This window comes from Gallinula chloropus (assembly GCF_964237585.1).
Source record: "Gallinula chloropus genome assembly, chromosome: 7".
In the NCBI taxonomy this organism is placed as follows: Eukaryota; Metazoa; Chordata; class Aves; order Gruiformes; family Rallidae; genus Gallinula; species Gallinula chloropus.
This window is the reverse complement of record NC_140092.1, coordinates 19,318,537-19,332,761: the sequence shown is the minus strand read 5'-3', so window position 1 is coordinate 19,332,761 and position 14,225 is coordinate 19,318,537. Positions and strand designations below refer to the sequence as shown.

The window sequence follows — 14,225 nt, the reverse complement described above, 5'->3', positions numbered from 1 at the left end:
CTAGTAATTATAGCAGAAAAAAAGAATTTCTAAGCTGAATTGTGGCAGATAATGCAGATGGGGGAGCAGGAGAAAAGTAAGATTCCACCAGACTATGGGCTTCTCCATCTACCATGGGAATGAGGGGATTTCAGGGACTGGTGGCTGACGCTGCCTGCAGAGGGGGCATATGTAAGGTCAATTTTTCCTGCTCAGTGCTAACATAAACTCCTATTTTAGACAACAATGAAAGTACCCCCGTCATATATTTATTTGTCTTGCATTTCAAGCAAAGTATTTTATACTCTCCTGTTTAATATTTTTTTTTCTGCAGCCTATGAGGCAGCCAAAACTAGTGATAGCACAAGTAAAACAGAAGGGTTCCTAAAGTAAAATTTATTTGGTTTTCATCCCCCATGAAATATAACTCTCCACATCCAAAAAAATGAAAAACAGTAAGGGATCTGTTCTCCCCTTTCTGCACATGTGTAACTCCATTTAGCAGCAGCAAGATTAACACACACCCATTAACTCCTTGAATGCCTGCCTTCTGCACACTAAGAGCAGCCTAAATTGTGGGTAGATGGATACATGTCTGTCATAAGGAAGTTACATTTTGTAGCTTTTTACTGGTGTCTTATCTTGATTTGTGCCAGAAATTCCCCTATATGGCTATAGCAATGATGTTTAGTTTTCTGTGAAGTAGATGGAGCTACTGTTCGAGTAGGGGATGATCGAGGGAAGCTACAAGTGAGTTGCACCCAGGTACAGCTTCAAGCATTTCTAATGGAGGGCAGCAGAAATCACAGAGCCCCTTTTAGTAAACCTGCTCTTTTTCAGAGGTCAAAACAAGCCACAGCAGTGTTGTAAAACTAATTTATTTGCTTTTGAAGAGCTTTAGGGTCCATCAGGAAAAGGTTCAACAGAAGTTAACAGTATTATCACTGCTGATTTTGCACCCTGTGGTATTTTTGGACCACAGGCACTTAGAAATAGTAGGAGAACAAAAACACAAAGTGAAGTCAGAATAAGAATGTAAATGCATTGCAAATTTATACAATAATTTGTTTTTACATTTTGATGTTTAGTCTAGCTCTTATATGCAAACACAAAAGAAAAGAATCTTAAAGTTTTATTAACTTCTTAGTACCAAATTTTGCCTCTGAAAGCAGATAAATTTTTTTGGCCTGGCTTTGTGTGTTATTTTCCATTTTCCTTAGCCTCCCACACGCTAATGACTTGTGCATGGAATTCTCTTACCCAATGAATATATTTTCTTTTTAAGTACAGTCTCCACAGAGGTGGAAAATGTGAATGTGAAATGAACCTAGCCATCCTCAAAGAAGGTTAAAGATCTAAGAGCGTGTACAACTCTATCCTGAAAGTCAGTTTGTCAAGACATAATTTACAGAGGTTCAGTTTTACAGACATGATACTGCATTTCTTTCAAGTTGAATACTTTTATACCTTCAGGCATGTGATTTCTCCAGACAGCTTTGTGGCCTGGTGGGCAATCAGATTTTGCCTTAGTGGACTGAAATGACCCAGAACAAACTCACTACTTAATCTTCTTTATTGCTGAAATCAATAAGCAGATCCATGCTAAGTGCTGACAGTTCTTGTGTAGGGAGGGGAAAGTAGAGGCGTCTGCTCCTTGAACCTCTAACGTTTTACAGGCCAGAAGTTTTGTTTTGTTATTTGACAAAGAGCTTGTTCGTTTTGCTTCATAAGGTATAAGTTAATATGAGGTATTTTCTCTGTCCTAATTCATACATGCAATGTACCTCAGATGCCATCGTCCAGAAGGCCTGATACAGCACTCAGTGAAAAATACCCACCTAGGTAGTCAAGCAGGGACAGTGGGCAGTGTCAGGGCCCCGCACTCCAGGTGAGAGGCACAGGTTGGGCTGGCCAAGCTGGCTCACAAGTTAGCCTTCTGGAGAGCTCCATACTAAACAAGGGTTTCCTTCCTTATAGTAGTAGATTCCCACACATAATCACCCATGTTCTTGGGTTTTTTTCAGGTTTTATAATGTATTTAAGGTAAGGAATATGCCAAAAATGTAAATTTGTTTTGCAGGGGTTGTATGTTTTATTACCACACAACAGCTGATTTCCTCTGCAGTTCCATGTAACACTTGTAATTACAGCTTACCCCGAAGAGAGGGAAATAATGGCAATAAAAATGAGAGCCACTGGATGGGACAAAACTACTCATAAGACAAATGGTTTATAACTTTGGTAAATTTGGAATAACCCTCAAGTCCTGCTCTACCCCTTTAGGAAACAGCCAAAATGTTGCACTCCATGGGTATCTCTGGATGAAGAGGAAATACAAAATAACTTTGTGTGCAAAGCAATCATAAGACTTAATGCTACTTGTACCCATGGAAATCAATATCTTATGACATACATAGTGAAGAGAGACTTATTGTCAAAATTTGGCTCCAGAGCTACAGTCCTGTCCATGTGCCTGTTTATAACATTTCTGTTTACTTGATAGTGGAGAGTAATCAGAAAAAAAGTTATACTGAATTATGGGTGCTGTCAAGCTTTGTATGAAAAGTATTAAAACTTTAAACAAAACAGTCTTCTAAATTCCTGTCCTTCTGGTCCTGCAGTCTTACAGTCTTATCTTGCTTTTACACTTTTGTTTAAACTGTTCCTTCCTTTTTTTTTCTATTTTTTTTTTTTTTTTTAATTTGGAGTTGATTCAATAACTGAGTCCTTTCTTTCATTTCTTTCAGATGTTAAAATGATGAAACCCTCTCTCCCTCTGGAACAGTACACAGCAGCCATGACATCTCTGGTCCTCTGCAGAAGGTACATTGCAGCCTGCTGCTGAACTGTTATGACATGTCTCTAGCAATCAGGAAGAAAAGCTGGGAAGAGCATGTGACCCAGTGGATGGGATTGGCTTTGGAGTCTGTGGAGTATAATACAGCATGTCGTCACGGACTTGTAGCTGATAACTTGCAGACAAGTATGGAAAAAGATGAGGTTTTGAGCGTGGACCGGAAAGAAAAATGTGCTTCGTTTCCAGAGTGCTGTTATAGTGGAGAGCTGATTGGTTTCCCGGCAAAGCAGCTGGGAAATGTTTCAAAGGAGGTGGATGAAAACGATAACCATGAGGATGAGGAGCATTTTCTGGAGGCCAGCACAGAAACTCTAGTCCATGTGTCTGATGACGATGATGACTATTCAGCACTCAACCTGGATAGTGTTAATTACCACATCACTGCTGTAGGAAGGGAACCAAAAGATGAAGAGAATTTGAATGGAGCAGGCTCCTTAACACAGATGGTACCAATAACAGAGAGTAACAAGGCAATTGAAGCATCTGGAATAATTGGAGATATAAGTAAGGAACCTGGCTGTGACACAGTTCCTGTAGAGGAGATGGAAGAAGAAAACATTTGTGGCAGTACTCCCCAAAGCCCAGAGCTTTGTAATTATGAAGGCTTAAATGAAGTAGTAGATGTAGAGAAAGAAAGTCTTTCTAATTCTCAAAATGTGAAAGAAATTATTGTGCCTGGGAAGCAGCTGCTTCATACTGCTGTAATTGCACAACAGCGCCGGAAATCTGATGCTTTTAAAGATGGGCTTGGAAAGTCTGAGTGTAATGTGGTAGAGAGTGGGATTTCTTCTGAATCATGCACCAGCAGCAATGGACAACTAAGTTCAGTAGTGGGATCCAGCGACTGCCTTATGCAATCTTCTCCTTGCTCTCTCCTCCCAGCAGTGGAAAATGGTCTGGATGAAAGTGGTTTCACAGACCCTCAAGCGGCCTCTGAAAACAAATGCCTTTCAAATGTCAGTTCAGCAGAAGACATTCAGTGTTTACATGTAAAGGATCATTTGGCCACACAAGAATATTCAGACAGTCAAGTGAAACTGCGCAAAAGAAAGGTAGGATGCTCATAAACTACAGTATTTTTTTCTAATATTTTCCCCCAATCCCTTATGAAGGTAATTCCATGACTAATTGATTGGAGATGAAATGTATCTATCAGCCTCATTTCAGTAACTGCTCATATTTTTTTTCAAATGGTCTGGAGAACAATGTGCCTGTACAACAATGATGTTTCATGAGGTCTTTTAAAGGTCTGAAAATGGCTGAGCTGTGAATTTGGAAGATGGCTTATATTCACTTTATATACAAAAAATTCTTTATATTTTACATGTGCTGTTCAAGGCTAAATGAATATCTTCTATGGGTTTGGTTTTATTTTTGGTTTTCTGCTGCTATCAGGTATCATTAGCCCTCTTAAGAAACAGACTGTGTCTAGAAGAGTGGAAATATTTTGCAGTAGTTCTTTGGTTTTCAGCTCAGCCCCATGAGCGTATGTTCTTGCCAAAAGAAGTATTGCTGTGCTTGAAACAATGTTTTGTAATTTTAATGCAACCAGAGAGTTTCACTGTCCACACGGAGTAAAGAAGAGTACCATTACAAAACTTTAATGGACAGATTCCCTAGCAATAAAACTCCTAGTGGCTTTCATGGGAGGAGACGAGCTGGCTGTGGCACTACAGAATTCATCTTAAAGTCTGGCTTTCCCAGCTATGTAGCTTATTCTTGCTAATGATCAATTTGTAGTTGTTTATTCCTCTCTCTGCCTTTCTTCATTTGACATCATCCATCTTTTGTTGGGTTTATTTGTTGCTTCTTTTAAATCTGGTTTCTGTTAATTGTGTGTGGGTTTTCTCTAGCAGCTGTAGTGCCTCAGTTGTTGTTTCACTAAAGCATAAATTCACAGACCTAAAGTACTGTGTGCTAACATAGCACCCTGAGCTGCTGGCCATTGCTTCCTTGTGTAAACCCTGTGCTGATATTAACATTCAACTGATATGGTTGGAAGCTGTATGGAAGTTTTGCAGGAGGTTTCAGAAGCCCTGAAACAGTCTTCCTTTGGAAGCTCATACAATCACAGTTAACGTGTTAACTGTTCAGCTGATCTTGCAGTTTAGTATGGCTTTGAGTTATGATTAAGAAACAAAAACCTGACTAGAAGTACCAAACTTTGCCCTCCTGTAGAAAGCACTCAAGTTTAAAACAAAATATTAACTGAATTAATGTCATGTTTGAGAACTAATTGACTATTATAACATATGCTCAGTTAATCTACTTAAGCATCTCATTTTCCTTTTTTACTAGTCATAGTTGTAAATATTTATACTTACCTTTTACTTTTATATGAAAATTAATTTTATAATGCAGTTTCAAAGTCCTATAATTATTGCTTGAAAATGCAGATAAAAATTTTTCTTATTATGTACAGCTACAGTGAGCATGCTGTGACTCTGCCCACATTAGCTTCCAGTGTACCATGACCTATTATTTTAGTAGCTTTGACATTGCTAGTTTCTGTGTGTATCCTTGTATCCTCTTTTGAGGTCACATACTCATCTTTTAAATGTGCATCCATGAGAATCATATTTGTGTTTATATTTGTGGCTTGTGATTGTGCCATTAAATATTTTAAAAGACAGAATATAAAAATTCCAGTGAGACTAATGGTGAGAAAAATGAAAAAAGGACATAAGCATAAAAAGGAGCTAAAGAAGGAGTTGCTTTAAGGAAGGTAAAGATAAACATGGCTGCAGCAACTTCAAAGCTGTGTGCACTGTAAAAGAGGATGATGGAGGCTGTAGATCTGAAGGGAGCGGTCTTGTACCACTCTGGTTAAAAAGTAGCCTTTAACAACAACTGTAAAATATTTGGCAAAAGGGAAGAGATGTGATCTGCTGTTGCTTCTGGCTTTATGTATCTCCAGGTTCACAGGACGCTTCTACAGACAGTGTTCCTGCACACAGTGTTTTATCAGTTATCTGTGACCGTACGCTATTTTAAAAAAGCCTGCCTGTGCTGGTAATAATCTGTAATGAAAAATGTGCCTATGTTTACAAACTTTCACTGAAAGCCACTTTTGTAATTTTAACAAAACATTAGAAAAACAACAGGCTTGAAACTGAATCCATCCATAAAAGTCAAGTATGTGCTTTGCAGTGACAGGAAGACTTAAGGGATTGGGAATGGTATATAAAACCTTTTCTCTCAAGGTCAGCAGTTCAAACAGTGCAGTTAAGGCCTAAAACACATCACTGCCTGATTAATGCTCAGCATCAATTATAGCTCCAAATAAATATGCGTTCATGGAGGTCAGAACATGGGAAAAGGCACATGGAGATTAATCGCTGAAGGTATTTAGGCACCCACACTTTGAGGTGGCACTTTGGGGTGTAATAGAATACTTCGAGTACTTCTTCTGTGACAGTTAAGATCTTGGAACCTTTGAGGAGACACCACTTTGCTCTTGCTGGTACTAAATTCGTCTGGAAACCTGTTCCTTGTTAGCATATTTTTAAACTGCTTTTAATTGTGGCAACAGAGCATGACCTCTCTTTTTATCTTTGGATCTGTTGTCTTCAATCTGAAGCTGAGGTGAGACAGTGTGGATTTGTTGTGCTTGCTCTGCAGATGAATGCAGGTTTGAGGAGTTTAAGGGCTTAAAGTTTAGCATCTTTGACCAGTGCTAGTTCCATTTCAGTGAATTGCTTTAGTTGTGATGGATGTACTGACACTGAAGATGTGTTTTGCAAACGGGTCCAGCTGTTACAGCATTCTTTGCTCCTTCAAGTCACCAGGGTTCAGATAGTTTGATATACAGCATCCTCTTTTCCTTTGCTTTCCTAGAATGATGCGAAGTCTAATTGAAAGATCTCACAGTAATCAAGCTATGCTGTTGCTGTGTTGAATGATAATCAATTCAGTTTATCCCCAACATGAAGTTGATGGTTATTGATGGTTTGGAGTTTCAGGAGCGTAAGTGGATTAACTGTATTTAGCATCACCAACTAGACCCACCCATCTGCTTTCCTGGGTTAAAAAAAAATTAGGTTTTAAAATAGACACTTCACTTAAGAGTTGTTCACTCTGAATCTCCAGAGATTGGAATAATTTTTGGAAGTAACGTAATGTAAGCTGTAATGCTTGGGGCTCATATGTGTATATATACGTGTGTATATTCACACATAGAATGGAATAAAGCTTTTAAAGAACAATATTATTCAAAACCAGAGGAATATTGGTTATTAAGAGAATTAAAAAAAAAGAAAAATATTATTATGCGCTGAATTTAAAATGAGAAAAAGTAGTCTTACCTTGTGAAGGATCTTGCAAATTTTTGCATGTGCCCTGTTTTATGCTTTCTCCAAGCTAGTAGTCTCATCAAGTTTAGGCTTAGACAGAAACATCCCTGCTGCTATGACAGCTCTTTCATATAATGAATCAGTGAAAGAGTAGAAAGTTGAAGTGCATTCAGACAGTGAAGTTTGACTCTGAATAGTTTGAGTAAAAATTCATGAAATTTAAACCAAAAATGGAACCGTTGCAAAAGAAACTTTGACCTGTTCCCTACATTTCATCATTCCAATCCCCATCTTAGATTTTGTGCCTAATGGTTGTTCCATATAAATGGGGAAAAAACAACTAGAGAACTAGCTGTGACTCCCTACTGTAGCATAATGTTATGTCACCTATTAATTTTAATAAAATACAAATTGACTCTTGACTGGGGAGGGGTGTGGGGAGGAAGACACAAAAACCCACCATACATAAAAGAAAGTAGCACAGGGCTCAACTCACAGGAGTTTATAATATCCTTGAATTTAAGAAAAAGAGATGGAGTATTGAAAAATATTCTTCATGCAAAAAAGATAGAATTACATTTATAGGCCTTTAATGAGGCTCAGGAAGCTGTAGCTAATGTTTAAAACCAAAATTCAATCCATAAACTAGTTAAGCATAATAGAAGATTGAGGAGGAAAAACCTGTGAAAAGCTAAACAGATTTTTCACTGAATACACAAACATATAAGAACTATATTCTCATTTGATCCAGAGTAAATACTGGAAACATTCCTCACGTGCATTTTGGCTGCTATATAAAATGTAGATTAATATCTGAATGTCAGAAGAAAAAAACCCCAAACATATACAAATGAAGAATTCCATGTCAAAATTTTCAATTGGTTCAATTGTTGTCTTAGTTTGGGGTAAGGTATATCCATTTGTTTGCCTCTTAACACAGTTTGCTAAATATCTGTTATTCATTGCAATAATTAAATACATTGTATCTTCTATGTTTAGTATTCCAGATTGCAGTCATAGAAGAAAGGAAAACTTTGCTGCTCTGAAAGTAGGCCTTTTCTCAGGCATCTCAAAGCAGTGTTCCTTTGCAACACATCCTACTGTTGTTGTTTTCATTAACCTGTGGAAGCAACAAGTTCCAAAACTGCTCACTCACTGGAGAGAGGCTATTGTCACAGTAATTTTTTGAGAAGTCTGTAAAAAGAGGTTTGTAGTCAATCTTCCAAAAATAAAATCTTTTGGACTTAAAAGTCAAATTCAAAATAGTTCAGAAAATTTTTGGATCAGCATTTGAAGTCCTGGTTAGTTATCTAAATTAAGTGTTAATTCTGAAACTTTTGGGGTGCTCTTCTAATGTGAAACTTTTGGTTTACAGCAGAGGTTTTTTTTATTAGAAGTATTAATAAATTCTGTAAGATTGCATATAAGAAAGTACTGGCAAATTTACTGCACACAGTGCAATGAAATAAGAAATCAATACATAACGATTGGTTTTGGGAAAAGTAATTGACGTCTTGTTGATTTGGTGATTTGAAGCTTGTTAGCTGTATTCCTTCTAAGAAAATGTGGAACCTAGAATACTGCTTCAGGAAGGACTAATTGGGGTATCAAACTAATTGGACTATATGGATAATTTTCTTTTCATAGGTAATCTCAAATTTATGCTTATGTGTCGCTGAAGAAGTAATGAAGTAAATGTTTTGGTGTATGAATTCTTTCTCTCTCTTTTATGAGACTTCTGCTTTTAATATTTACTGCTTGCAGTTCTTCATGGTGGCCTGCTTAGATGCTTTCCAGTTTCAAATAGTTGATGTTATCTCAAAGTCATTCCTACATGACTAAAGACTATAACAGTCAAGGCTATTTCCTAATGCTCACTATTGCTACTATTTTAATTCAGATTTCTAGATTAAATATTGTGGGGTTTGCTGTGTGCTTAATGACACAGCTAAAGTCAGCATGACAGCAGCCACCAGAGTCAATGAGATGGAAATTAAGTTAAGTTCAGGATGAGGGTAGTAAATGTAGAAAGAATCCAGGGTAGGCATTTACCTGAGATGACGTGGGGGTCTCTAGCAGCACCTGTCACACACACAAAAGCTGTGAGTTTTTAAACCATAGTTTTGCCTTTCTGTGCAGTTGTAATGAAGTTTATTTCATTGTTTCATCAATTATAATTATAGTACTGTGAGAAAACAAAAATATTGCCTTTCCACCCATATTGGCTTTTGAGTGTCATGATTGCCCTTGAGATGTGGAGGCTGGCTCTCTTCTGTTATGGTTTGTAATAAATTCTGGTTTATAAGGCTAAAACTGTGATGGTTATGTTGAGTTAGAAAGTTAGGTTCTTCCAGGAGCTTCTGCTTATATCACCATATAAACTGACTCCCCAGGAAGCCTATGGAGCCTTGCCTGCTGGCTTAGTCTTCCTAGTAAGATACTTGGGAAATGTAGTAGGAAAGCTTCCAAAACAATCATAAGAGCTACCTATTTTACTGAGATGGTTTCCTTGCAGCTTTTCCCTGCCATCTCTTCCATTCACATTATATAATCCTTTTCAAGTGAGCACTCACTTGTCAGCATTAGATTCTTATTTTAAAAGTAATGCAAGTGTGTTATGAACAATGGTATCCAACATTTTAATCTTTTCTTATTTTACTGCTGTTAAAATACCAGAAACAGTTTCCAGACGTGTTGCTCAAGTCTTAATCTCCCTTTACCTCAGCTCTGGTGTTGTTGAATGGGATTATCTCAACCAGTTCCAATGAGGATGGTGAAGGGTCTGGAGAGAACATCTTATTAGGAGAGGCTGAAGTCCCTTGGTTTGTTCAGCCTGGAGAAGAGGAGGCTGAGGGGAGACCTCATCATGGACTATGGCTTCCTGACAAGGGGAAGCAAAGGGGCGTGTGCTGACCTTCTCTCTTTGATGACCAGTGATAGAACCCGAGGGAATGGCATGCAGCTGCCACTGGGCAGGTTTAGGCTGGATATTAGGAAGAGATTCTTTACTGAGTGGTCACAGCACTGAGCTTGACTGGATGCTGTGTTCAGTCTCATGCTCTGACTTGGCTGGCCCTGTGTGGAGCCAGAGGTTGGAACTGATGATCTTTTCGGTTCCTTTTCAACTCAGTGTATTCTAGGATTCTATGAATTTAATGATTAATTATTTTTAAGTGCCAACTTTAAATTTAGTTTTTAAGACTCTTTTTTTTAGGTGTTGTGTTTTTGTTCTTTTTTAATAGAAGCTGCTTTAGTAGGGTTCCAATCTAAACTTTTACTACATAGGTAGTAACACTTTGGCACGTGTAGGCTTGTCAGTGATGCACATTTGTTAGCCTTGCATTGTAACAATCTCAGACATGTCAGCATTGAGGATAACAAATAGGAATTTTGAGGAGGCATTAATTAAAAATAAAAATCTGCATTTTGCTATGTCCTGATTTTGTCATAGGGAATTAGATTTATCTTTTTCTGAGATTCAGTCGCCAAATGTGTCAGCCAGAGGAAGGTGACAGCTCTAAAAGTTGGTGATTTCCAAAGTCAATCATCTTTAATTGCAGCTTTACAAAGTATAATGTGCAAATGCATTAATTTCCCCCACAGTTTACGTTTTTCCAATGAGAATTTTAAAAGATAATCGCCTTGTAAATATTCTAGCAGAGAAACCCAACAAACAAGAAAATCCACGTTTTCAGATTATAATGGTCATTAGAAATTCTAAAAATGTGGACAGTAGTGACAGTTGTTTGAATGGTTGTAGGAGACCAAGGCTTTACTGTTTCAGTACTGTCATGGGAGACCAGGGCTTCACTCCTTAAATCTAGACACGCACACGCACACAAAAATCATCAATGGGTGTCACTGGGACTACTGTGTTCTTAGTGTGTTGCCTTGCTAAACTTGGGTGTTAAAATAATTTGTAACTTTAGAGACTAGAGAAGCTAGTTACTATAGAAGCACTGTCACAGCAAAATTGCTTCCAAATCCTGTGGTTCTCTAGTTCGTGAACAATTCAGTCCTATGTTTATGCCAGAATAGCTTCATTTTCATATATGGAGATAAATAATACCTGAGCACCTAGGGAATGTTTTTACTTTCATTTTCAGAAAGTCAATGGCAAACACAAATATTGGAAATCTCATGGTCTATATTTAAATGTGATCATTCAAACAGTGAGAATCTATTGTCATTTTGAGATTTTTCTAAATGTTTTTCAAAGCTTTTCAAACTTTCTGAAGGTTTCAGGAAAGAGCATGGATCTGTTTTACCAAACTCATAAAGTGAATATGAACAGTCAAAAACTGATGACATCTCCTAAGCCACAACAGCTTTTTGAAAGTTTAGATGCTACCCACATTTCTCAGAGCTACAGTCTGTAGTACTAGTACAGTGGGCAACTATTACTGAGATCCACAGTTGCTTCACCACAAGGAATTTGCTGCATTTGCAAATTGGTATTAAATGGTCAGAAGTTTGAAGGCATTGGGAAGAATCTGGCAAGAGCTGCACGTAAAGCAAAACAAATAGCATGATTTCTTTAAAAAAAGAAAAAACCCACAAAAACAAAGCCTTCTTGGCTTTCATGAATATTAGTTTCTCTTCTTTTCATTGAAAACTCGCTTCCTAAATGTAAAATTTAATAATGAAAATGTCATTCAAAACTATAAACGGACTAAACCACTTGGATCTAAGTTTTTTTAATTATGCATATTATCTATGGTAATTAGTAGAAAGTAGTAGTCATAAAGCACTCCTATTACAGTTGTTAAATGACCATGAATTTTCTCTGTTGCTCTCAGAAAAATGTGTCATAAATATTATCTCCATCTGGGAAGCTAAAGAACGCTTTCCCACAGACTTCCTTTGTGTTTGGACTGAAGTATGATGTATTTCAAACAATCTGAAAAGTATTTAAAACAAGCTCAGAACAGGATGGGATGATTGCCAGGCCATTACAGTATAACCTTTATGCAAATTTTACTTTGACACATTTTTGTGACAGTGTTCAGCAATAAATTTTAAAGGCTGCCAGTGTTGTCTAGACTGCAAACCAAGAGACTGTTGCACATCAAGTTATGCATTAGTTGGATTTCAGCTACCTAAAATGGTCATGAAAGTATTTGTATTATACATGGTTCGTAGTCATGCACTATCGCTTCACCAAAGTGATATTACACACTTCCAGAAAACAATGTAGAAAGTTTTATGTTTGTGTAGTTTATACTCAGAAATTTCTCATTTTATCTAAGTTTGCAGTTATTGGCTGGAAGGCAACTTTTAAAACGTTTTTTGTTTGTTTTTAAATTAATCTTTGAAAGTTTCTGATTGGTAAGGGCCAATTATTTGCTGTTTGTAGCCTAGAAATTCTCAGCTGTAGGCCATGTTAAATGGACCAATGACCACTTCCTAAAATGACACCACATTTGTGATTAACACCACATTTTTGAGGCAAGCTGCCTTGGAAGAAATGAATGGGCATAGTAAGCAAAACTGAAATGTAGCAGTTTAGCAAATGCATAGTGGGACTAAAACACTCGGCCAAAACCTTCTGATTTGCATCACATCACTGTCCACAGACCAGATTTCCACTGGTTAAAGAAAAAAAAATTTTAGAAAAGAGCTTTGCTTCCTAGAATTGTCCATCTGTCACTTTGGCAACCCTAATGTTCACTTTGAACTAACAGTTCAGCGGAAACAGAGAGATCAGAGAGGTGCACACCCATGCAGCATCCATCAAAAACCAGAAGAGACTACAGTGACCTGGAAAGCTGGTATTGGAGCACCCCTGCCCTTAAAGGGCCTTTGAAGCCATAACATTTTCAGCACAGCCTTCTACTGCAGGTGGGACCTGTGCTAAAAACAAAATCTTCTGGTTTAGTGGTGCTGTGTCTGAGGAGGGGGCACCCAAGTGAAGCCCACCCTGCACCAGCTCTGGGGGTTGAGGCTTTACAGCAGCGAGGTCTTTGCTGCTGCTGTCAAGGACCATTTGGCTGTAGCAATATGGTGGTGAGTCTGTCCATGGTTATCGGACCAACTCCCACACGGTAGCCGAAAGGAAACAAGCAAAGAGAAGCCCCTCCATGGGGTGACCTGCATCAAAGTAGGAGCCATCCACGAAGTGTTTTCCAGCCGGATATTTTTTTTGTTTGTTTGAACTGGTTTGGTTTGAGGGGGTTTTTTTGATTCTTGCTTCCTGCCGTGGTAGTACACCTTAAAACGCATTGCTTGTGCCTATGTCCTTTTACTGCTCTCTCTCAATGGCAGCACAGGAGGTTTATAAAGGCCAGGGGGACTGTGCCACAGATAGGGTGTATTGAGTATGGCTCAGTGAAACAATACCGATTCTGCTGCCAAAAAACGATTCCAAACTCCAGAGGTTATAGCCTAAAATGGTTATGAATTCAAATTTAGAGGGATATTCTTCCCCCTATGAAAAAAATTCAGGCAGCTCTACAGCTTCTCTCCATATGTATGCGTGAGTGTCTGTGCGCGCTACGGTAAATGTACGGCAAATGTAAACCAGATCCTTGCTCTCCTTCATAGCTCTGTCACAGCTGACATCTAATGCTTTTACAACAATGAACATAAGGAACTTGGCTTATGCACGCTGCACTAATGAAAAATTGACTCACTGTAATATGAGGATGTCCTTCAGGAACATGCCATATTGCAGCAATAACTTTCATATCTTTTGAGTTTCGCATTGTTTTTACAGCCTCACCTTACATGAGGGTTAGAACTGAAAAAGCAATGTGTAAAATATTTAAGCTAAAGGGAAGCTTATTTATCCTTTTCTGTAAAATGCCTCCTTCCCAAACAGTTTTGCACACAGCAGGTTCAGGTAAACAAAGCTTTATATTTGGATGTCCTGAGTGTCTTATTTATTTGGATAGTTTGGCTTTAACATAAAATGTATCATCTAATGTAGCATTCAAAAAAAAAATCTTTAAGGAATTGATTCTGTACCAGACTACCACATGTTTAAATCTCTTGTATGGCATCTGCAAACTTCTGTAAAAAAATGGTTGGCCTGCACTAATAGCCATGTGATTCATGGCTGTTTGATATGGCAGCATGAAATACATGAAAAAATTCAG

At 37.9% G+C, this 14,225-nt stretch overlaps 1 protein-coding gene across 1 annotated transcript in view; it reads left to right on the top strand.

Annotated features, from left to right (window-relative positions):
• Nucleotides 1-14,225, top strand: part of DLC1 (DLC1 Rho GTPase activating protein) — a 220,654-nt gene that overhangs the window by 13,667 nt on the left and 192,762 nt on the right. The window contains exon 2 of the mRNA XM_084266827.1: nt 2,727-3,888. Within this exon, the coding sequence (XP_084122953.1) occupies nt 2,836-3,888 (1,053 nt within the window). The 5' untranslated portion in view covers nt 2,727-2,835. The remainder of the gene's footprint in view (nt 1-2,726; nt 3,889-14,225) is intronic.